The following is a 26,389-nucleotide window of genomic DNA, read 5'->3' as shown; positions in this document are numbered from 1 at the left end:
AGGTTTGTGAAAATCTTTAAACATGAAATGCAAGATAAACTTTTTGTCATGACTCCACCTGATACAGAATACAGCTCTTCTTCACTCCAACAGTTCAAATAATTTGAGCATAAACTATAAAAGCTTCAAAATGATGCCTGAGTTTATAATGAGCTGATGCCACTCCATTTTCAAATAAAAACAAGTGCATTAATCAGGCAGAAACAATTAAACTTGTATTTTACAGTATATGAAACATACAACATTACTTTGTGTGATGCACAATTAACTTTATCCACTTTATGTGAACATAAATAGAGAACAGAGAGGTCAAACCTGAAATTGCACAACAGTGTGTATGAGCAGACTAAAGGATGGTTCTTTGAAATATTTTTTTATACCAAAACAAATATTAATTTTAAACTAAAACAGAACAGAAAAAATACTCCAATATTTCCAGAAAACATTATTGATGAATCAGCTGTGACCATGTTTATATTTCTTCTTGCATGGAGCATCTTCAGATAACATATATGAGACTTAACTGTCTTTTTTTCTGGGCTTTTGGAAAGAATTGTTCATTTTCACAAAACTGCACAGAATAATTTGTGGGAATTTTTAGGTTTTGTGGAATTCTGTTTTCCGAACATGCAGATGCAAAACAACGAAGAGAACCTGCTCTCTCCTCTACACTAATATATTCATTACTGTCATTAACCTTTCTGCTACACACTCCCCTTATCTAATTATCCCCCTGTTACCACACAACACACACACGCACGCACAAACACACACGCACACACACACCATTCTCAGCTGCTACTCCCCACACACCTCGTCCCCACCTCCGCTACCCCACATGTTGTTTGACAAATGAGTGGTCTCGCCTCATTAAGCACATGACAAAGTAAACAGATGGGAGGTGGAGACAGGGACCCGTGCACACACAGTGCAAAATCCCTAACATATGTTGAAGTAATTCAGCTACGCTCAGAGACACTTGCAGACGTTGCACGCAACCAAGGAGAAATGATTCAATTCAATTTGTTTATATAGCGCCAATTCATAACATAAGTTATCTCATTGCACTTTTCCTATAGAGCAGGTCTAGACCATACTCTTTATAATATTACTTACAGTACAGAGACCCAATTCCCACCATGAGCAAGCACTTGGCAACAGTGGCAAGGAAAAACTTCCTTTAAGAGGTAGAACCAGACTCAAAGGTGGGCGAGAGAGAGGGGGGGGAGGGAAGCACAATGCAAATTCCACCTAGAATTTTAAAATAATAATAATGTAATGGTAGTGGTAATATCAATATTAATAATAATAATAATAGGAATAATCGTAATAGGAATAATAATGAGAATAATAGGAGACTAATAATAATAATTGTAGCAGCAGGTCCTGATTCCACAGGAGAGGAGCTTGACAGCTGAAAGCTCTGGCTCCCATTCTACTTTTGGAGACTCACAACACAAGGGAACCTGGGAGCGCAGTGTTCTAGTCGGGTTATAAGGTATTATGAGATCTTTAAGATACAATGGTGCCTGACCATTAAGAGCTTTGTAGGTGAGGAGAAGGATTTTAAATTCTATTCTGGATTTTACAGGGAGCCAGTGCAGAGAAGCTAATATTGGAGAAATATGATCTCTTTTCCTAGTTCTTGTCAGTACACGTGCCACAGCATTCTGGATCTTAAGGGACTTATTCGGACAGCCTGATAATAAGGCATTGCAATAATCCAGCCTAACAAATGCATGGACTAGTTTTTCAGCATCATTTTGAGACAGGACATGCCTGATTTTTGCAATGTTGCATAGGTGAAAAAAGGTAGTCCTTGAAGTTTGTTTTATGTGGGAGTTAAAGGATAAATCCTGATCAAAGATAACTCAGAGGTTCCTTATGGTGGTGCTGGAGGCCAGGGCAATGCCATCTAGAGTAACTATATCTTTAGACACTGTGTCTCGGAGGTGTATGGGGCCAAGTACAATAACTTCAGTTTAACGTCAGAAAATTGCAGGTCATCCAGGTTTTTATGTCCTTAAGGCATGCTTGAAGTTTAGCTAACTGGTTAGTTTCATCTGGCTTGATCAATAAATATAATTGGGTATTATCCGCATAACATTGAAAGTTTATGGAGTGTTTCCTAATAAATATTGCCTAAAGGAAGCATATATAAAGTGAATAGAATCGGTCCAAGCACAGAACCTTGTGGAACTCCGTGCCTAACTTTGGTGTGCACGGAGGACTCACCGCTAACATGTACAAACTGAGATTGATCTGATAGATGGGATTTAAACCAGTTTAAGACAAGACAAGACAAGTACAGAGTCCATTGGCTGATGCAATTAAAAGGTCATTTGTAATTTTCACCAGTGCGGTCTCTGTGCTATGATGCACTCTAAATCCTGACTGAAAATCCTCAAATAAACTATTGTTATTTAGAAAGTCACACAACTGATTGGCGACTGCTTTATCAAGTGTCTTGGAAAGAAAGGGTAAGTTAGATATACTGTAGATCTATAGTCGGTTAAAACCCCTTTATCTGATTAATTGATTTGTCTCCTCCTTTGTGCCTTTATAATGGGGGTGCAGGTTGCTTGAGTATGAGAGACAGATAGTCAGACAGACAGATAGACAGATAGATAGATAGATAGATAGATAGATAGATAGATAGATAGATAGTACCAGTGGTGGTAAGTAGCCAAGTACATTTACTCAAGTACTGTACATAAAGGGGAAATCCACCGATTGTCCACAACAAAAGCCGCGTTTCCACCCAAAGTACCACCCAGGAACTACTTTTCAAGGAACTAAAAGGTTCCTTCAGCCCATTGTTGTGTGCGTTTCCACTGCAGTCTAATCAGCCACAAAGACTAGGCAAATTACACCCAATAGGTTACACCCATCACACAGCTGCATAACTTATTAAACACATGACTTGCAATTCAGCATCAGGACCTTTGCTTATTTTAACCTATGCACTCTCACCTGTTTTAAATATTGAGCTTACCGGTGCATAATGATGAAATTGACAGCCACTACTTCCTCAGAGCGTTGTAAATATGAGAATATTTACACAAGCAGAATATGGTAATAGTAATGGTAATAATACTAATATGGTAGTAGTACTTGTTTTCAGATACAAGAACAACCACTATACACACATTTAGTTCCACAACTATTTATTTATCTGCAGAAATATAAATGTGCAAAATACAGTATTTGTGTGCTTTTAGCCAACCCTTGCCTTAATGAACACCACAATTCCACACCTTTAGCGGTTGGCGTTAGCATGTAGCTAACGTTAGCTTTTTGCTAGGGTAGCAATAACATGACGTCAGTTGTGTTTGAGCATTTAACAAGCATCATGTGCATGTGGGCCGTATGTGATTTACCTTCAAATGACTGGTCATCTGTTTCTGTGTCTTCCACCATGGCTTCCAACAGCGCAGTAGCTGAGCCACTGCGAGAAGGCCGGCCTGTGACCCAGCAACACATCGATCCAGACGGTCAAACCACTTGCTGCTCCGCCGGTCCGTGCTCGGCCAATCAGAAATGTTCAGTTCAGCAAGCCTCACCGCAAAAGTTCTTGTACTTTTGGAAAGTACTACACCCGAGCAGGGACCTGTTGGAGTTCCTCCAAAGTTTCCTAGTCTCTGGGGAAAGTTCCTGCGGTGATCTGTTTACAGGTGTTGCTGAATTCTACTGCATATGTGAAAAAAGCAACCAATAAACAATATCGGTGTGTGGAGTTAGAAAAACGTGAGCTTACCAGACTCCTCATCTCTGCTCGAGGCTAGCGGCTCAAGGCTGCATTAACCACAATCACCGCATTTGATGATGTTTTTTTTTAAAGTGTCCATTGTGGGTCTGACAGTGTTGTAGTAGTACAATGCTATATCGGCAGAGTACACTTTTAAGTACAAATTTGAGGTACTTGATTTGATTTTACATTTTGTACAACTTTATACTTCTACGTGACCAAATTTCAGAGTGAAATATTGTACATTTTGTTCGCACACTACACGCTACACTCAGGTTTTGTCCTGATTTCATGGACTACTGAATGCTGAGAGGTGGTGTTGACAGACTGGTTAAATTGCACACAGATGACCTACTTTAGTTCGAAATCAATATACTGTTGTTGACAGGGAGTGATCAGGAAAAATGCATTACAGCCTGTGTCAAGTTAAGTCATTACAGCAAAAATATCCTATGACAGCCTATAAAGTTATATAATTAATATTAAACTTTTTTGCTGAATCATATGGTTTTTCTTGCGGCCCTTTAGCAAATATTCTAAGGCCTGTAACTGGTTCATGGCCAGGGTGTTGGGAACCTTTGGCTTATAAGATTGGCAGATGACAGTATGTACATTATATGAAGTAGGTAAAATGTTTTACCTAAATCTTAACAAGCTACATTAAAGTACTGCACATATTAGTGCATCAGTACTAATAATCCCACAATATAATACACAGTATATACAGTATATAATAATCAAACACATTGAAAGGAGCCATTCAGGATAATGTGCACAGTACTGCACTACTGGATGTTGTAAACCTCTTACGACAACCCTTTTGAGCTTTCTGAGTGGCTTTAGAAATATTTCTTCCAGTTGGTCAAATGTCACTCATGGACAAGGACAAATGTTTGTATCAAATTTGTTGAATACATTTTCTAATAAAGATCGAATGTTTTATCTGGATGATATTACTCTTGTGATGTGACATTCACACTGTATTTTTATTGACTTTTAACACAGACACAGAGACCTTAGCTGTGACTTTGCAGTTGCAACTCTTATGACATTAACAAAGACTTTCATGCAAAAAGAAGTTTAAATTGTGAAGAAATAAGTAGCTTCAGTGCTCCATGCACATTTAGATAACTGGTGGTTCTTGAGCTTGTATTGTTACATATTATTTGTTTGGAAATTCAATAAATGAAGTTTGTAAAAGAAACACTGCCAGACACAGCCCCCCAATTCCAACTTTGGAGAGGTTTCGGAGGGGCTTCAATTGCTGTTTGAGAATCCAACAAGCATTTACTTTGAAGCATATTGATACCTTTATACACTGCCCTTCAGCAGACTGACATTACAAGGTCATTTATTTATCAAGGCAATTTAACACGGAGAGACCTTAGCTGCAAAGGCAGTGATTTCGCAGTTGCAACTCTTATGACATTAACAAAGGCATTTATGTAATATGGATAACATGGTGTTATTATTAAGAAATAATGACATACTCTATAACATCAGTAGTGACAATTTGCCAAGATCACACGTACACATTTAAACAGAATTACAGTCATGTACTGTATCTAAGGGATAAAAATAAGGGCTTTGCTTTCCTTCCACCTCTCTTTTATGCTTATCTAATTTTTATTACTCATACCAGATAATAAAATTACATTAGTTGTTGAGAGCGTTCGTGCAAATTGAAAATGATCTGGTATAGATTCAGCTCCAAAAATATAAATTCTATAACACAAAGTCATCCGCAGTGGAAAGTCAAATTAAAAGAAATGTAACACTGTGGGGTAATATAATATAGACATTAGCATAAAGTCTCATACAATCACACATTGCACCAGGGTTCATCGTATATGAACAAAGACGAAGCTGAGCATTTCTTGCTTTAAGTTCTCCCATAATTCTCAGTGTCTCCATGTCAGCAATCGATGCAGTTCACTTGCAATAAAGTTTGACATCCTGGGTGGAACAAACAACAAACTCCTGTTCCCTTTCAGATCACCTACATGCTGCAGATGTAATTTCAAACTAGCACTTACATTGATGATAAGTGAGCCCAGAAATAATTAGATAACTGCCACAGTCTTATTTTCTCACCATAACAATATGCTAAAATATCTCTTTGTTCTCTATCACATGCAATTATTTGTCAGCATCACATACTAATGTTACTTTAAAAACATATACTTGGCTTCACCTTTAAATCCTTCTCATACATTTTACTTCACTTTCACAGCTGTCTTTCTTCACGTCATGGCAGTGCCAGTCTGGGCAAACTGTACAAATCACATCAAATATGTAGCAGGAACTAATGCAAATATGTGTAATAGCATAATAAAAATGGACATAACTTTCACATGACAAGACGTTTACACACACTTTCTTAAATTCATAAAATACGGAACAGTAAGACTTGGCTGAAATGCAGCTCAATACATCATGCTTAAATAACCTTGAATAACAAAAGAAATCTGAATTTATGTGAAGTTGTGGATATTCGGCTGTGATCCAGTGTCACTTGTTTGATCACTTAATCCATGTGTTAAATTGTTTTAGTTATTCACAATGATGATTTGTTCCCGTTGCTGTACTTGGTGAGATTATGTCTAATTTCTTGTTTTTTCACGTTTCTGCATTTGTAGTCATTTTTCCACCTGTGCTGAGTTCACATTAAGTCAGATGTGGAGGTCCGGCTCTGATGAATTTGATCAGGTGCAGCAGAAGACGTTTGGTTTCTTCCTGGGAGCAGCTAAGTTGGGCAGCGACTGACAGTAACTGTTTTCATTAAAAGTAGCCTGTTTTGTTACCTGCCTGTGGGGAGGAAAGAAAAGAGGAACAGGTGGAACAAGAAATTCAGGGAAGAAAAACTCACATTGAAATTTTTATTTTTGTTATCATATGTTTTTTAAAGGTAGGCGCCAATCAATTTCCTCATGGATCAATCAATTTCATTATGGCTAATAGTGTTCAGCAGGGCAGAAGCTACAGTTTTCTGTTTCTTTTCTATTGTTTTCAGTTTCACGTCAGGTCAGTCTAAATAGACAAGCCTCTTGCAACTTCCAATGAACAAACACTTGTATTTTGAGACCGATTTAAAGGTTACCTGTGTAGTTTTTAATCTCTAGTAGCTGTGGGTTTTGTTTATCATCAAGGATACATAGAAAGCGTTTGTTCACAAGAAAACTCCACAGGATACCTTTAGTTGCTCCTTTGCAGCAACCTTTTTGGTTTCACTTTTTCACACCAGAGGGCAGCAAAGGTCGCAATTAAGAGCTTGGCATACAGAGTATTTGCTGTTCATACTGTATATAAGGTGGTCCTGATTCTTTTCTTTTTAATTATTCAACTTGTAAAACAAAACATCAACTCTTATTTCCCCTCAGAGATGTTACCTTTGCATTTTTGGCACTGGTAATAGACCTTTCTCTTGGCAGACACTTTAACTTGTTATGGCAGGAAAATGTCCTAATGTGTAACTAATGTTCGATTTTAGTGTTCCACTAAGCCATGCCATTTAGCCTGCAGTAACACTTGTACCCTGGAACAGCCAAAACTAAAAGGAATGCAGCCAATATTTTTTTATTAATTACACCTGTGTTTGACAAGTGAAATGTCTCCTGTGAGGTAAAACAGACTAATAGGCTATCAACTCCTCAGTGTTGTCAATGTCCGACAATGATGACTGATAATTTGTCTTGGAAATAGACTCAAAAGTGCACAACTTTGTGAAGATTAAAACTTCAACTGCTGTTTTGTGTTTTGTACATTCAGCAGACTAAAACAGTTGTATCTCACCTGGCCAGGTGCAGCACAGCCTCCAGGGTGTTGGAGCCATCTTTGGCACTAGTTTCACAGAACAGAGTGTTGTATGTCTGTTGGGTGAAAACAGGAAATCCTTAATCATTAATTTTTATTGACTGCTAGTCATAAACCTACACCCAGCGACAGGTTAAGGGTTGTGCCTTGGATTTATATTTGGATTAAACTAGAATAAGAGTTAGGTGTAGATATGTAGCAGGTGTGCCAAATGTCCTCAAGTATAGCAAGATGAGTGGGTGTTTATTTGTCATTACCATGGCCAGTTTTTCTCCATAGCTGGTAGGAACACAGTTAACTCCATCTTGTCTAAGGTCACACTTATTACCCACGAGCATAATGGGAATATCTTCCTGGGACACATCCTGCCATGCAAAAAAACCCAAAACAAAACCGCTCTGTTGTTCATTGTACATACTTTGCAGCACGGTGATTACAGAATTTATGTGCTAAATGAAACACAAAATTTTACTATGAAAGACTGAAACTAATGGTTTGACATTAAGCACCACAGTGTGTACATCAGTGGTGGAAGAAGTATTCAGATCTTTTACTTAAGTAAAAGTAGAAATACCACAGTGTAAAAATACTCTGTTACAAGTCCTGGATTCAAACCCTTACCTAAGTAAAACTACAAATGTATTAGGATTAAAATATACTTAAAGTACTCATTATGAAGAATGGCCCATTTAAGAACCATTTCTATATATATTACATAATTAAATTTAAATTATTGATGCATTAATGTATAAGCATCACTATTGTAGCTGGTAAAGGTGGGGCTAATTTTTATTACTTGATATACCGCTGGGTAGCTATAATAATAAATCATAATATATTTGTTGATTAATAGTTTGCATTAATGATCTAAACCTGCAAAGTAACTTGTAAATAAAGTTATCAAATCAATGTAGTGGAGTAAAAGTATAAAGTAGCATAAAATGGAAAAACTCAAGAAATGTACAAGTAGCTCAACATTGTACTTAAGTACAGTACTTGTGTAAATGTACTTAGTAACTTTCCACCACTGGTGTACATAGTACATTATATCAGACAACACAGGATGTTACAAGTCACATACTGCATGCATACATAAAAAGTCACAATTTAACAGCAGAACACAATGTAGTCACTGTACATCTAACACTTACATATCTGCTGCATGTAAAAAGAGAGAAACAAGCACTTAGTTTGGTATTCAAGTGAACATGTGACAACACTTTAACTTACTTATAATAACACAAATGATGCCAATACAAATTTCCATTACAGAAAAGTAGATGGATTTCACCTTCACTGTATTACTGTCACTTCACTGTATTAAGTCTGGAACTTTTTTGCTAACTACTGTAATACAAACAGTGTCAGGCAGAAACTTTTTAGCAGAGGAGAGTAGTGCATTACCTCAATCATATCCACCCACTCTCTCACGTTAAGGAAGCTCTTCTCACAGGTGACGTCGTACAGCAGCAACACACCGTCCGCTCGCCGGAAATAAGACTTTGCAATGCTGCGAAACCTGAGATGAGAAAATGGTTCAAGACACACACAAATGTATATGACTCTTATTTTCTCCAACAGATTAGCAAATTAAACATTGTTAATTATTGTTTGTTGTGATAAGATAAATACAGTATGTCCGCTTATACAGTGTTTTGTGTATATATTCATTTTTTAGGAACCTCATACATGTAATAATAAGCTTTATTTACATAAAAACATCTAGAAATGAATAGTTGGAGACAACATACATATCTGATAAAACAATAGATATTTTAGCGTTACAAAGAAATCATTGAAAAGTTAATCTCACGCTTCTGTTTGCAAATATTCACACCAACACACACCTCTCTTGTCCTGCAGTGTCCCATAGTTGTAGTAAAACGGGCTCTCCATCCACGATTAGTGTCTTCATCTGGAAGTCCACTCCTGAACACACAAAGGAGACACAACCAACATGTCACACTACTAAGCTTGTAAAGAAAAAGGAAAAGATCAGATCAACAGAATATCTACTGTAGCTATGACGTCATGTCACCATGTGAAGAGATTAATCATTAATCAGTCAGCTAACACTTCCTCTGAGCCTTTTTTCTTGGGGAATAGTTTTGGCCTTAATTTGACAGGTCAACGAGGAGAGAACGAGACAATAAAGTTTATGTTCACTAAATATTGACAAAGAGTTGGCTTTAGTTTATCCCACTCACCCAGCGTAGTGCTGGAGTTTAACTTGAATTCATTCTTGCAGAGGCGTAGCAGGAAGCTGGACTTTCCCACAGCAGCATCTCCAGCCAACACAATCCTGTAGGCCTTCTCTGATGTCATGTAGCCCAGGTCAGCGCTGTCCTTGTCCTCCTTCTGGAGAGGGGACAGAGAGGACAGAGTGAAGATAAGGAAGAGTGAGGCACTCATGCAGCTGACTTTCTGTACATTCACTTCATGTTAAATATATTTTGTCCTCATCATCCATCAGCTCTGTTCAGCGATGGAGATGAGGGATTTATGTCTCACTGCAGGTAGGGAAATGTTAAAACATACACAAAGCAAACTCCAAAGCTCCACTAGCAGCAGCTAGAGATCGCAATGTAAACATTATAAAAGTGTTTTAATAAGCAAAAAACATCCTGAGTTTGCAAATCTGGGTGCCATAAAAGTGGTGGAGCTAAAAATGTAAAGTTTGTTCTTGAGGAAGGTGCTATAGAAAAGGCAATGTGATCCTTAAAATCTAAACCTTGATTTTGTTATAGTACGCCACAAAGTCCCAAAATTCCAAAATGCATTTCCAGCTCACTGTTGATTGGGATTAATCTTCTTTCTCTTGAATATCTGCAGCAAATTTTACGAAAATCTGGCCATTAATTTTCAAAATACACATTGGAAAGTTTGACACGATTGTAGCTCTAAACAAAAAGGTCTGAAAGTCACCAAAATCATTGGGAATAATCTTCAAATGACCATGAATATCGATACTAAATTTGATAGAAATCTGACCAGTAGAGATATTTAGCTCTGGAACAACATGTTGGAAAGAACAGGAAAAAAATTTTTTTCTCAACAATCCATGAGGGTTCTTCCTCCACCTGTCTTTCTATCTCCCTTTCTCAGTCAGGTCTCTTGTCGTCCGTCTCTCTCTTACCTGAACACTGATGGCACTGAGGGCTTTTCGTGTAGTTGGGGGTTTGGTCACCCTAATGGATTCAGCTGGCTTCCAGTCCAAAACTGAGCTGCTGTCCGACCCGAATGCTGATTCACCATCCTGTGTCTCTGCTGGCTGTGATGTAGACACACAGTAGCAGACATTGTAACAGATACAATAATCTACACAGAATTCATGTTATCACTAGGACTTCTTTACAACATTACAACCTATACAGTAACTGTAACCATGAGCAGGTTGTTGCTACACAAAACATCTCAGGTTTAATATTTTTTTCTCATCTGATGTCAAAGCATTTTATTTTTTGCATACTGCAAAAAGCTTTTCAAAATGGCTCCTTAACTTCAGTGCCTTACTTGTACGATGTTCTTTTATATTTATTGACTGAAGCAGAGCCTGAGTGTGGTTACCATGCAAACCGATCACTTCACAACTCTCACAGACTCAGAGATCACCCACCAAAGAAACTATTGTCAGAGGGGTTAATGACTCACTTGACCACCTAAAAACCTGTGCAGCTGTATGAAACATTTTTAGCGGTGGGTGCTCTTGCCATGTCTGATGGTCGGTCGGTCGGTCCACCACCTTGGTCCTGACTGAAATATCTCAACAACTATCGGATGGATTAGCATGAAATTTTGTATAGACATTAACAGTCCCCAGAGGATAAATCCTACTGACTTTGGTGATCTTCTGACCTTTTCTCTAGCACCATCATCAGGATAAATTTGTAAAATACTTTGGTTTATGGCCAAATACCTGTATATCTAATGACACTCCCATCAGCCTCAGCTGTACTTTGTGTTTAGTGCAAACATATAACATAAGATTGTGAACATGGTAAACATTATATGTTAGCATTATCTTTGTGAGCATGTTGCCATAATGACATTACAGCAAACACTGTACAGCCTCACAGAGCCATTAACGTGACTCTAGACTCTTAGTCTTGTTAAAGCACATATTGCATTTCTACAGTATAGATGGGCAGGCACACTTGTGTCACTTATGTGCTTGACTTTCTTATCATCTCACCTCGGTGTCAGAGTTTTCTCCTATCATGCTATCATTGTTGTCATCCTCTCCTTTCTTCTCCTCCCTCTCTTCCTCTTCTTCTTGACCTTTGACCTCCTGCTCCGAGTCGTAGCCTCCATGTGAGCCTCTGAGTGTCGACAGGCCGCTGTCCATGCAGATCTCTGGCAGGCTGTCCTCCTCGCACTCACTGCTGTGTCTGCGCCTCAGGCCTGGGTCGCACATGGCCAAGGCCAGAGTGTCACAGCTCGGCCGGCGGCTGTACAGAGGGTAATCATCCATACGCTGGCAGAACCTGAGGAAGAGGTCAGGAAATAATCTGTGACGTAAAACACAAGGGTCGATTCAGCCAAATTAGAACCCTATCCCTGGTGGTATCTACCCACTCAAATAGTTTAATTTACCTGGGGTTGAGATATCTGTCTCTGAGAGTTCTACCTTGGTCCCAGTACAATGTCAGTAAACAGATTGGTCTACCACCTTTCACCTCCATTGATCTGAGGTGGAAGCAGAATTCTTAGAGGTGAATGTGTTCAAATCTGGCCAAAAAACGAATCAATTGGCCATCATGGTGACCTTGTGGTCAAAGACGCATTCCACATAACCACATATGCCGATATTTGCTGTATATCAACCCCACCTCTCTACCCACATTTCCTGTTGGACTCCTCCCTGTATGCTGTTGAATAAAGACTGAAATGCCCCAAAATAAATAAAACAAAACAAAAACAGCTGAATGGCTAGATACCACTAAGAGTTAATGAGAAATTTGTCTGTAATTTGGGTGAACTGACCCACATTTATACTTTAATACTAATACACAATACTAATACACTATACTGCTATCTGTATACACTCCCTCAAAAACTATTATGTATAATATGTTTTTATTAAAGTGTAAGTTCCTTTATGTTAGATTTTCCTCTGTTATTCTTTAAGTCTGTAAATGATCTGTGTCCATCATACAGTGTGTGTAGTCTGCGTAATCAAAGTACAGTTTACTGTGTATGTGTATAAATGCTGTTTTTATAATGCTTTTGTCTTGTTTTTCTACATGTTTTGAAGGGAAACAGTGTACGATTTCCAGTGCACCTGTACTCATTCCTGTAAATGTCTGTAAATGGCAAAAAGCCTCATTTAATACTTGTACTAATGCTATAATACTTTATTGCAGGAATATTTTCTCTCTTTGTGGCCGTGACTGGGAGAATTCACCATTACAAGCTGTTATTTGTTCACTTAAACAGAAAAGATCACCACCTTTTATTAAGATGTCAAACTGTATATGCAATAAGTGGATTGCTGCATATCTTCTTTCTTTATCACACGGAGACAAAACCTTTGTCCCTAGACACCACAGAATCATGTGGTTCAACTTCTCAGTGCATCAGCTTGGATAGCACCTTAAATAAATATCTCACAGCACATTTAACATTTACTTTACTACTGTGTAAATACACAGTTATGTGTTCTGAGAAAAAAAACAACAACCTTCAATTCCAAGCAAAAGCGTCTTGATTTGCTGTTTGTCATTGTACTTAAGCCAAATCCCTTTTGCACTGTAGATGCAAACGGCTCAAACCTGATAAACCTGGTCTGAAATAAAAACCCCTGAAGCTGCTAACCAGTTAATCATCCTAAATCTACTGCTTAACCTTAAACTTCTGTCCTTGATGCAACTGAAACAATGCTCAACAATTACAGCTTTACCCTTAATAAGAAGATAATATCATATAAAGTATACTGTACCATGTATACTGAAGCACTCATACACTGGTGCAGAACGTATGGTGATATTTGAACAGATATAACTTCATACCCTTCATAACCATCTGCATTGTTTGTAGGTCTTACCTATCCATTAATGCATAAGGTGATGTATAGCAGATGCTTTTACTTCTGCTTCTGTCCTTTATTTCTCCTGGTGAGCCCCCGTTACCAGACTGTAACACACAGCAATTACAAATGAGTTTTCCATTGTTTGTGTTTGTCTGAAATTGACAAATGATCTGTGATTGTTTTGCAACACAACATATAGTTTTCAGCTCACAAAACATTTTTAATCAAACTCTGAATATTACTTAACATCTGTTGTTCCAATGAATTTAAATGATATAAACAAGTTTAAACATCAGAAAATCAAGTTTGCTCTCTCTTTCTTTCTGTGTAAAATTCAACATGCGTCCCCAAATATACCATCAGCAGGGAGAAGCTGCAGACAAACCTGATTAATCAAATACGATACTGCAATTCAACTTTAATGTCTTGCAAAAAACAAAACAGATTGTAAAAAAGATTGAAACTCAACTCAAAGCTACATGAGCCAAAATAAATCCAGTCAAATGACCCACAAGTGAACTGAATATTTATATAAAGAAGCATCAGAATTAGTTTATATGGACTCCACCAACCCAATGCATGAAACAACTTCAGCCTCTTGCAATTTGTAAACTAAACTTGTTTTGAATTTTGATTATTTTTCGATTAACTGTGCAGCTTTACCCTGCTGATCCTCTCCAGAGCGGTCCTCAGGCCATCGTTGCTGTCATGGAGCTTCCTGTTGGCTGTCCTATCCACACACACAGAAAAATAATTGTTATTATATATTTTTACTCTCTACTACATTTCTTTTTAAAATATAAGCTCTTGCTCAGTACAGTAAAATTTCTTTCCATCTCTAGTAGAAAACCTCAACAATAGTCAGTGTGTATGATACTGTGTGACTTACTGCAGAATCTCGATCTGGCTCTCCAGGATGTCTCGCTCATCAGAGAAGTGCTTCATGAGCTCCTCATCTCTGCAACAAAACACAGTCAAAAACACAGTTATTGGTTATTATAAATATTAACCAAAAGATGTATTAGTGCCAGTGAAAATGTGTTTTTAGTGTCACAAAGGACATCCTGCGCATAACACGAAATACATATCTATCATGAGGATGAAATTCACAATAATCAAATCATGCTGACTTTGAAAACTGACAATAAATAGGATGAGAGATATTTCCATTCCTCTGTGTCTCAGTTAATGTCAGTAAAACCAGAACATTTCTAACTGCAGAACAACTGATTCACTCAAAGACATTACACCTCACAACTTATGATTAACATGAGCCACCTAAGAGATAGAGACACAACAATGCAAACACCATCACTGAGATGGTCCGAGGAGGCGGAGTGTTATCCTGCCGGCGGCCCCGTTGCTTCTGTTGCTGAGCAACGCTTCTGAAGAAGTTATTGTGTGTGTGAAGTCACTCCAGGATATCCTGTTTCAGCTGTGACAAAATGAAAACATCCCACAGGAACGAACGCACCGTCAGTCAGTCAGAGGGGGCGTGGCCTCCTCCTCTTTGTCCCTCTGCAACAACACTTCTCAACAGTGGGGTCGTTTGATAAGCAGATTGGGGCCAGATTCATATACTCGATTCTTCTAAAACTAATGTATCTTTTATTAAAAATAGGTTTGAAATGTATGTAAGTTGGAACATTTGGAACTTTCTACATGTGATGGAGAAGAGGGTGGAAATATTTATTAATCTCAAGCTCACATTAATGTACAAGTGAGGAGAGAAAAAGGTGGATAAAAACCAGCTCCACAACTCAGTAATTCTAGGTTTAGACTTTCAGAGTTCACACTGAAAGCGATGATTGTGTATGCGTGTAGAGCGAAAGAGAGAGAGACAGAGAGAGAGAGAGAGAGAGAGAGAGAGAGAGAGAGAGATTATGTGTGTCTTATGTAACGATCCTTTTTCCTTCTCACTATGAAAAATTTAAAATACATCCCATAATGGATGATCAGCAGAGACGGCTGTGAACAAACCTGACTAATAAAATGTGATGCTGAGGCATATAAGACTGTGCTTGAACATCTTGCAATAAACAAAAAAAGGTTGCAAAAAGGATTGAAATTCAACATAACATGAGTCAAGATAAATCCAGTCAAATGACCCAAAACTGAACTGAATAATTACATTACAAAGAAATTAAACATTAACACACAGAATGCATAAGGAAACCAGACCAAACTATAATAAATTCACCGTTCAGAGCTGATGCTTTGATCTGTTAGCTCTGTCTTTAGCGAGTCCATCTCACTGCGCAGACAGGCGACAGTGGTCTGAGACTTCATCAGCTCCTGTTTTAACCGCTGGTTCTCCTGCGGAAAGGAAGAGGGAAAATGGAAGAATATGAGTGTGTCTTAAACTAGGAGTAGAGAGACACCTGACGCCTCATACAAAATTGACTGAAATGACAGAAACATTATGTTATAAATGAGTATATTCAGTCTTACCAGTGTTAGCTCATTGATCTTCTTCTTTAAAGCTGGGCTCTCGTCTTTCACGGTGATGTTCTTATACTTCTCTTCTATCTGATGGAGGAGTCCACACATTTAGGATTAAGGTTATGTGACTTTTGGGTAGACCTAAATCAGAGTGTACTCACACTGTAGTTTTTTAACCTGCATATACTGTACACATACATACACACGCTCATGGTAACTTTGAGTTTCAATCAGTGGATACAGTGAATGGAGTCCAGCTGACATTTGTGTTTTCATGAGGTCAGAAGAATAAATTAGTCCTGGTTCAGGTTCTTGTGAATGCAGTCAGTGTTGTTTATAAAGCACTCAATTTTCCACTGAGTAGCAGAACCGTGTTTTTCCCAAATATTACAGTACAGTGAACTTTTAAGAAACTGTTTGCATTTAAATACTTCAAATGCAAGCACAAGTGCATTCCTTGTTATGAAGCCTGAGCCCCCACATTATTGAGATAGTACAACAGTACATTGTTGTATTTATTGACATGTTTGTTCTTTAAGACTTTCATCTGGCTGTTCTAATGTGTAGCTTAAAGTTTTGCATACTTATCACCAAACATAAATCATTTGTTTTAACGTGTGAATAACATTATTAGTGTGCATATTTTTCCACTATTATCTACATGCTGTTCATGATTCAAGCCTCATGGTGCTGGTATGATTTTTATTCATTTAGGACAAATACACAACACTGAGCAGAATCTAAATGTACAGTAAGTGGGTTGTAAATATGACTGCAGAAGTCTGTATTGATGACAGTGTTGATGTGTTCAGTGCAGTCAAAGAGGTGAAAAATGTACCATCTGCATCCTCTGGATCTTACACTGCAGCTCACACACTTCATTTTCATAACCTCTTCGTAACTCGCTCAGTGCAGCCTCTGTTCGCTTCTTCTCCTACATCAAGACACACACGAACACAAACACATACAATACAAAAACCTAATAATTAGTTGCATTACGATAACTGTTTGTGAAATTATTTTATGATAGTGTGTGTGTGTCTCTACAGTTATGTCATTTCTGTGACACATTAATCTGTGCTATTTTAGGACAGGTTTTGAACTGTGGATGAAGGCCGCTGGGGGATCGATAAGTGTATCAGCAACTGATACTAAAAGCCTATCTAAAAGGTGTGCAGTGTGTGAGAATACATGCCCTCTAATTTTGCATGCTTTTCTTAGACAAAACAAACAGCAGCTTCTGAGTTAGCGTAGTCAATGAAGTACACTTACATAAGTTTATACACACACGCAGTGATAAGATACGTTTATGTTCCTGCACAAGTTTTAAAGAAACATCAGGACCAAAGATAAAATGAAAAGAAAACAAGTCTGTGATCCACCTATCATACGGTCTGATGTCTAATCTAGCAAGTGATCTGCACCATTCTGTCACTTTGTCGTTTGTTTTCACTTTTCATTTTATGTCATGGAAAGCTAAATATTGTTATCAAATCTTATCATTTCACGCACCGCACTGTTTAATGTGTTTTACCTGATTCTGGGAAATATATCCAGCTTTCATGAAACTCACAATCCAGTAGTTTATAATTAATGGAAAAGATTTAAAACAAAGGCCAACATGGCAATAAAATAACTTTCATTTGACTTCTCTCATTGTGGCCATACATTAATTTACAGACAGACATCAAAGAACTCATAGATAACCCATTAAAAAAACAAAAAGACTTAACTCTTAACACATCCTTCACTGCAAACAGGTTAAACAACAATTCAGAGTTCAGGTAAGCTACAAGTTGCTGGCACATTATCTGGAGCCACAGTGGTGGCATGTCAGTAGACTTGAATCATCAAGTATGCAGCCTGATTCTTTATAGATCATCATTTTCATCCACACATCCGTATCATCACAAATATATACAGCCTTATCTTTTTAAAAACTGGTGCTTCAGCACCTCTATCTATCTGCTGTTTCATATCTGGGATCCACAGAGTTGTGAAATCCAGCAGATCAGCAGGCGTGTCTGAGTTTGGATCAGTAATCTGATATCCAGCTGCGTACGTTTGTTTGACATGAGGGAAGAGCTGAACAAACGTGGCCTGCTTATCGCTTTGCCTACACAAACTCCAGAGAGACAAAAACCACGAGTCTGGAATATTAAAACAAGATCAAAAAGTCATGTTTTTGTGTTTTAGGGGGTCTTGTGTGTGTTTGTGTGTGTGGGTTCGAGTTTGACCCACCTGCTCACGCGTCTTTCTCTCAGCAGCATGAATGCGATGGTCCATCTCCTCCTCCATTTCACTGAGCTGCATTGATGCTTGGTCCTGCGCTCTGCAAAACAGTAACAGGATGATTTCACTGTACTTACACAAACCTCCATCCACCCATTATCTACTGTATACCGGCTTATCCTACTAATAATATAGTTACGGTATCTTGTTCCAATTAATACGTCATCTACTGGTAGCTCTACAGATTGGCCTATTACTGAAAGCTGCAGCCCCAACAAGACCCTCAAATTTGTTTTATTAACATCAGATCACTGTCTACCAAAGCCTTACTGATAACTGATTTGATTATTCAGTATTGTCTGGATATGATTGATTGTGTGTCCCACAAGTACAGCTTTGTCTCTCTCTCTCTCTCTCTAGTTTCTCCCCCGTGTCCTCTCTTTTCACTCAGGCTTCTTCCATCGGCCATCCTGGGTCTTCTCTCTCTCCCCTGGCTGTCGGTGCCTCTCGCCAGATGTTTTGGATCTGGATCCTCTCCTCTTGTCTCTCTCTCTCTCTCTCCCTCTGTGTGTCTGTTTCTTTCTCCCATCTGTGTGAATGGTGTGCTTAAGCTTTGCTCTTGTGAGTCTGTGTAGTCTGCCCTCTTCCAGGCCTGCGTGGTGGAGAGGAGGTTGTGTGGCTCAGATCTGTTTGGCGACACCTGAAGTTGCTCGACGTCTTCTCGGATCCATATTCTTCATATATGTTTACAATCTATTTATAATTTTGTCATCCTGATTGTCCATACTGGGAGAAGGATCCCTCCTCTGTTGCTCTTCCTGAGGTTTCTTTCATTTCTTTTTCCCGTTAAAAGTTTTTTTTGAGGGGGAAGTTTTCCTTATTCAAATCAAGGGTCTACGGATGGAGAGTGTCACATATTGTAAAGCCCCTTGAGGCAAATTTGTGATTCGTGATATTGGGCTATATGAATAAAATTGACTTGACTATCCTGTGCATGGTCACAGGGCAGCTGAAGCCAATTTAGAGTTGTCAAATTGACCTGACCTGCATGTGTTTGGACTGTAGGAGAAAATTGGAGCATAACAGCATTTTTTGCAAGTTGATAGCTAACGATGAATTTGGACATTTGGACCAAGACAAATGCATTTACAATTCATTGGAACTGACATCAGAACTATATAATACCTTCTTTTACCAAACAGTTTTAAACTAATAAAAAAGAAGGAAACAAGTATTTACTGTTGAAAATATTACTTAAACAATGAAGCTCCACAATCCTGTTAATGTCAGATGAAAATCTTCATTTCACGTAATTTAAGGGATGCAAGTGAGTGCTTGTATACGTGTGTGTTTCTCACCGTTTGATAGCGAGGGCCAGGTTCTCCATCTCTGAGTTCTGCTGTTTTATCTCTTTGGTGAAGTTTACGATGACTTTCTCAAGCTGAGGTATCAGTCTGGGCTCAGTCAGACTGATGTTCTGGTACAACATAGCTGTTTGTTCATTCCTGGAAGATAATCAGGATTTGATGTCAGCTTTGCTCCCCAACATAATTTTAGGACTTTGAGGAGAATCAGGAGTTTAAGAAACAGTCAACTGTGAGTAAAAAATGTCTGCCTTGTCAGCTCTACAATGTATGACAGGTGGATCACAGATGATAGGTGAAATGTACTGCTCTACTTAGTTGTTTTATTGAGTCAAACAAAGTGAAGCTGAATTACAATAATTGTAGCATATTGAATTGCTATTAAGATAAGATAAACCTTTATTGATCCCAAGCAGGGAAATTCGGTTGTTGATTATTTGAAGTTTAAAGGAACAGTTTGACATTTTGGGAAATACCCTTAATACCCTTTCTCTCTGAGAGTTAGATGAGAAGATTGACACCACTCTTATGTCTGTCCGTTCAAAATGAAGCTACCAACAATAGCCGGATAGCTTAGTTTAGCACAACAACAGGAAACAGGGGGAACAGCTAGCCTGGCTCTGTCCAAAGGTAACAAAATCCACCTACCAACACCTCTAAAGCTCAGTAATTAACACGTTATATCTCGTTTGTTTAATCTGTAAAAAACCCAAGTGTAAAACCTACACTTTGCCGGGACCAGTTGCCAGGCAACCATCGGACACTCTAGGAATTACTGGTCCCAGACAAGTAATAGACCAGCATATAACCCCCCGTAAAACTGAAACGTCTGGTTTTTACACTTCGTTTTTTATTTGGAATAAAAAAAAGAGAGACACATAACGACAGAGCCAGGCTAGCTGTTTCCCCCTGTATCCAGTCCTTATGCTAAGCTAAGCTAACCGGCTGCTGACAATAGCTTTACTATACAGACATGAGAGTGGTATCAGTCTTACTATCTAACTCTCGAATTTAAACCTTTTAAAAATTACAAACTTAAATAATTTGGGTCTTCCTGGGTATTGTGCATTTCTAGTTTGGTTGATTGAGTTTCTTGATTAATAAACAATGAAAGACAAAAAAACAAAACAAAGAAAAAAGTAAATAGTGGTCTGGTGAGCTGGCAAACATTTTATTTATGTTTCTACAGAGTATGTGTCCCATGGAAGACAATATGCTGTGTGACTTAACTATAGTATAACTAACTTTTAAGTTGAGTGTACAACCATTTGATAATATTGTCCAATACACAAAAGCTGCGCAGCTTATTTGGATTTAAAAATAGACCAAAATAATTACTTAATTACTCACACACATTACATGCACACTTTGTCTCACTTTATTTGCCATTGACTCAGCATAACTACATTGCAACACGTACCACAGTTCCCCGACAAAACAATACAGAAACCAGACTAAAAGAATGTGTCAATGTATAAGTTAATGCCAATATGTGCATCCTAATCACACAGTTTATCCCACGTATGTTGTTCTAAAGCCATTATAATTATACAATGATAAAGAATCCTGCGTCACAGCACGATGGTAAAAGTCAGTCATAAGTCTACAGTGTGTGTGTGTGTGTTTGCCTTCTGACAGGGCGGGATGGCTGTAATGCTAAAGCATATAGACACTGCTGCCTGTCTGTCAATAACTCACGGTGTCACACTGCTCGCTGCATTGTCATACAGTGTCACACACAAACTGATCATAACAGAAACACACACAAACAAGCACAGACAAACAGACGTCAGACCGGTGAAGGTGGAGATGCCCGACATGAAAACATAAAGTTGTACACAGAAACTGTTGTTAGCTTGTAATTGATATGATCATGTGTTTATAGAAAGCACCTCTTGTCCCAAGAAAATCTTAAGATATTATGTAGACAGGAAAAGCTACCAGCAAATGCAAATGTCTTGTTTGGGAAGTCTCAAAGAAATGGCACAGAAATAATGTCAAGTGACCCAAATTTTGCAAATAACCTTGCTCCCTCATTCCTTATTCCACTTGTTTTTCTGTGTTTATTATTAGTATTTACTTCACGTACCTCCCCTGTATTCAACAAAACCTCTGAAACGGCTGCATGTTGAGGGCGCATCGATGTGCCATCTTAACCAAAGTATCTGTGAAAGTATCTGTAACCAGTCATCCAGGTTGTAGGATACAATATCTACAAATACTAAGTTAAACCCAATGTATAGCTTATTTTTAGTCCGTGTCTCAGTCAGCTGAGAGATTCATAGACTCATTACGTCAGCCTCAGTCAGCAATAAAATTAGGAATGGGAATGTAATTGATTTTTTGCTCTTGATGTCTCTGTCTCATATTTACACAAAATATCCTTTCATCCCCTGAAAAACAGACACTTGTCTGAAGTGAGCTGTTTGCTATATTTTCCAAATTGTCGTCTCTCAGCTGACTGCTGTAACTGCTCAAAGATAAGGGAGTTTATTCAGCAGAAGGCACCACTGTGACAATCAACGTCTCAATGCCACAGCACAGCAGCATGAGGATGAGTCCCATGCCAGGCCTGAAGCCACACACACACACACACACACACACACACACACACACACACACACACACACACACACACACTAAAGATAATATATACACAAACACAGATGTAGAGGCACACTTACACAGGTTTGCCCAGGATAGGACTGGGTACCAGTTGAAATTTTGTGATATTATTGCCAATTCGATACCTGAGTTTTGGTTCTTATACCAAAACCTGGAGCCAAAACCCTCTTTCTACAAAGGAAGCCAAACTTCTGAAATGTTAAATGTTGTCCAAACACAAGCAGCCCTGCTAGAACTTTGGCAAAATGTAAGAGTTGAAAATTAGCAACATTTTCATTTAAATCAGGAAGCATCTGGTCAAAGAATAAGTACTAATTAAACTTATTTAGTGCTTTCGGTAAGTGACAGTTTTTGATACCTGGCTCTATCCAAGGCGCTTTTGCACTTGATCAAATGTTAAGAAATGTGAGCTGGCAGTCAAAGGTTAGGTCAGTTTTAAGAAATGTAATTGTAAGTTTATCGTAGAAAAGGTTTCAGTCGTAGTCATCTGGACACTGTTTTCAGAATCAAGACGTTTCGGCTCCCATCCAGAAGTCATTCTCAATTGTGAAAAAATGATCAGAGTAATCAGAGTAGCTTAAATTTCCAGTTCCCGTCCAATTTTTTCACAATTGAGAATGACTTCCGGGTGGGAGCCGAAACGTCTTGATTCTGAAAACAGTGTCCAGATGACTACGACTGAAACCTTTTCTACGATAGAACACTCCTGGACGAATGAGGGACTACACCGTCGTAATTGTAAGTTGAATAAAATTAGAAATCAGAAAGGAATGACTGAATTAAAAATCTTGAGACTTTTCATTTTATCATAAGTGAATTAGATGATAGATTACACAGCTAGCAGACACCAAACTGTATAACTGAGTTACAACTGATATGTATTCTATTTGTAATTTTGACAGTTAACAAATCCTTTCATACAAAGAGGTCAGGAGGCATCATGGGAGGAAAACCTTAACTCTCAACAGAGAAAACGCAAAGTGGTGATAAGAATGCCAAACTCAAACCTTACATATTCCAAGAAAATCTAGAAACTTGAAAGATATGATAGAGAAAATTCTGGCAGACTTAGTGTATGTTAAAAACTTAAAGTGCAAGAAAAATATACATTGTGTACATATGTACATATACAACACTTCAATAAGGAAAGAAAAACATAACATCTGGAATCCCAAAGAAGACAATAACTATAGTTATAGGTGGAGAAACACAATGATGCAGGATCAACACCTTACAGTCATACTCCAATACATCAGTGGAGCAGAATGTCAATAAATACCAATAAAAATCTAATGATGTGATACTGACCCTACAGTATTGCACAATTATGTTGCCAAAGTTATAAGGGCTTGACATTAACTGACAATGTTTCACTGTTAATTTCCTTTAGTTTTAGTTCAATGTAGGACCACTCTAGTAATTCTCTTCATAGAAACATGTGAGAAATGTGTTTTCTGCCTTCTGTGGTGAAGCTGCTGACAAACTGTTCTTATAATATTTAAAGCGAAAAAGAAGAACATGGTGAGGTCTGCAGCTGGATGTGGCTGAAAATAAACAGCATGTCTAAGCTTCATTCACTGAATCTCAGTGGAATCATATTGTGATTAAATTTTTATTTTGTTTTGATTTAATTAATGATTCTCAGAAAACTATAATTGAAAATTAACAAAATTAGTTATTAACTTTACACGAGGGACTTTTGTCTTATAACAGTAAAACACAATTTAGTTGTTTTAATGCGTGACTCTTCAAACATCTGCTTTTAAATAATGTTGTTACAACAACAAAATATCTCTCAGCAGGGCAAAATGTTATGAATGGCAATACAGCATCTTATCATTCAGTGAGCATAAGTCTTTGCTGTTGTAAAGGGTGTAGCTTGGCTTCAGCTGACTCTACTTGGCTCCAGTTATGAAACAGATGACAAAAGTTTCAAAATTATATAGGTTTTTATCTCACCCTCCTTAACTGGCACTGAGAAAATCAATTTACGAAAGGTTTGGACCCATAACTCCACAACAGTTAAAAAGAACTGTTAAATTAACAGGTAGATGTATAAATTATACCAATAAAGATTCAGTTTAGAACAAATATTTCAGTAAAGAACAGAAATGGAAGAAATTTAGCCACAAAGCATTAGACAGCTGTTGGTATTAGTGTGAAAAGACGCGTTTACCAGAAGTAAGAGGATTTTCAACAATTATTCTCTGTTAATTAGAAAGATCCAAAAGACTCAACTGTAGTGTCATGGAAGTTTAGTGCTGCAACATACAGTTATTTTCATTTTTGATTAATTGGTTTGCTATTTAATCATTTGGTCTATAACATGTCAGATAATGTCCATCACGGTTTGCCAGAAACACCTTGTTTTGACTAATCAACAGTCGATTCAGCTTACAATCATATAAAACAGACTCTCAGTTAAAAAGCTAGGACTAGATAATGTTTGGCATTTTTGCTTGATATTCTGTCGACTAATAACCGTTCAACATGTTTTAACTTTTGATCACCTGCAGGTCTCATTATCCACACATCTACTTGTAGCCTACATTAGAAGCTGCGTGACATCTCAGCTGTTACATGAGTGTTATGACCCCTCACAGAGGTTAACTGCTTTGGATGTTTGGATTTCTCTTTCCTTTTTCCTCTTGTAATAGTGAATTTCCCTGTGGAGATCACACACTGCGCTCCCTGTTAAACACACTCATATCATCTAAAACATTTCCATATTTTAAAGACATCCACCCATCTGTACAGCACCACCTCCCTGACTGACTGCCCAGCGGACAGGTGTGCACTCTCACCTGGGGATGAACTTGGCTTGCTCGCCCATTCTCATCTCGAAGTTCTCCCATGCGGCGGACGGGTCTCCTCCGTCCGACTCCATGTCCTCTACGTAGCGGTCGTGGAAGCCGCTCATGAATTCCTGCAGGGTAACGGTTCCGTCCCGGTCGACGTCCAGCCGGTTAAATATCCGGTCGGCCTCGGCCGCGGACACCTGCAGCTCCGCACAGATGGTGAGAAACTCGTTTCTCTCGATCCGCGCGGACTTGTCCACGTCGTACGCGTGAAAGAGGGAGCGAAGCCGGTCCTGCTCCTCTGAGCTCATTCCCTTAATGGAGGGATGTAGCTGGCTGCTAAAAATAAGGCGTTTCAGTAAATTAAGGTGACCACCGAGACGAACAAACCCAGAAACCCCGTTTAAAGTGCCAGTGTTTTATTCTCGGGACACCAGAGTATAGCTCCAAACTTCCAGACTTCTCCGCTCTTATCCAAACATTTCGACAGCTGTTATGCGTTTACAAAAAAAAAAAGTGATCGAATTCATCTATTATAAACGACGTCAATAAATCAAACGTGGACATTCTGCTCCTTTGTTGTCTTCGCCAAATAATTTTCCGGTTTGTTGCAGCCAATAGCCTGTCGGACGGACAGAGAAGCGGCTGTGTCTGACTCAGGGAACGCGCCAGCTATCTGTACGCTACCTGTGTGCAGTGTGTGGTGTGTGTGTGTGTGAGATGTGTGTTCACTCCTCTCTCTCACTTAAACAACAGAGGTCTGGGCTTCAGGCCAAATGAAAGTACTTTCATTGTGGGGAAAGGCTAATAGTCTGTAATGTAGTTTAATAAACTTTATAAATCTCTAAATAAGTCTTTATGAGTCTCTATACCTCAGATGCATGTTTACACACAATGTACTGTACTCCAGTTAATTTGCATCTTTGGGACAAATCATTCATTTTCACACTATAAATCAATAAGATTACTTTAGTTTTTGTTTTAATGGATTATTTACTTGAGCTCAAAAGTAACACAAACAAACAAAAACAAAGGAAAAACGTTCCAAAATGGATGCCTGGATGAACATATATATTCTGTTTATACCTGGGATCATGTTTTGAATTTGGCAATGAGCCTTTAATGGTTTCCCACAATGTGTTAAAGATACATTTCTTTTCCCTTAACTGTGAGTTATCAGTCACTTGGATTTAAAGAAGGAAAGATCCTGAACATGATCTTTTAGTGGGTCAAATGTGTCACACCACTCACTCACACTCCATTTGTTTTCAACAGGTGGTCTTACCTCTTACCTCAACAATCTGTTATTACTTAATGTACATATTACTTAAAGTAATAA

General features: G+C 38.3%; 1 protein-coding gene across 2 annotated transcripts; it reads right to left on the bottom strand.

Annotated features, from left to right (window-relative positions):
* Positions 1–4,715: 4,715 nt before the first annotated feature.
* rasef (RAS and EF-hand domain containing) lies at positions 4,716–25,762 on the bottom strand. 2 transcript variants are annotated; one of them, XM_044197075.1, is made up of 18 exons: positions 25,057–25,762; positions 19,622–19,768; positions 18,273–18,363; positions 16,870–16,965; positions 16,041–16,118; positions 15,790–15,905; positions 14,479–14,547; positions 14,253–14,319; positions 13,605–13,693; positions 12,155–12,247; positions 11,754–12,045; positions 10,698–10,832; positions 9,769–9,919; positions 9,409–9,490; positions 8,966–9,080; positions 7,819–7,926; positions 7,541–7,617; positions 4,716–6,556 (listed from the first exon to the last, which is right to left on the bottom strand). In XM_044197075.1, the coding sequence occupies exons 1-18, from the start codon at positions 25,359–25,361 to the stop codon at positions 6,454–6,456; spliced, it is 2,214 nt and encodes a 737-aa protein (XP_044053010.1). In that variant the 5' UTR covers positions 25,362–25,762; the 3' UTR covers positions 4,716–6,453. The 2 variants fall into 2 exon arrangements, with proteins under 2 accessions (XP_044053010.1, XP_044053011.1); XM_044197076.1 differs by lacking the exon at positions 12,155–12,247.
* Positions 25,763–26,389: the final 627 nt, after the last annotated feature.

The sequence above is a fragment of the Siniperca chuatsi genome, linkage group LG5, assembly GCF_020085105.1.
Source record: "Siniperca chuatsi isolate FFG_IHB_CAS linkage group LG5, ASM2008510v1, whole genome shotgun sequence".
NCBI classification, from domain to species: Eukaryota; Metazoa; Chordata; class Actinopteri; order Centrarchiformes; family Sinipercidae; genus Siniperca; species Siniperca chuatsi.
Note: the sequence above shows the minus strand (reverse complement) of the source record. Positions and strands in the feature narration are given on the sequence as shown.

Coding starts and splice junctions, on each gene's coding strand:
- rasef (XM_044197075.1), bottom strand. CDS start 25,361: ATGAGCTCAGAGGAGCAGGACCGGCTTCGCTCCCTCTTTCACGCGTAC. Junction 18,364..19,621: donor CTGGCCCTCGCTATCAAACG/GTGAGAAACACA, acceptor ACTGTTTTGCAG/AGCGCAGGACCAAGCATCAA. Junction 15,906..16,040: donor AGATCAATGAGCTAACACTG/GTAAGACTGAAT, acceptor TCCTTTCCGCAG/GAGAACCAGCGGTTAAAACA.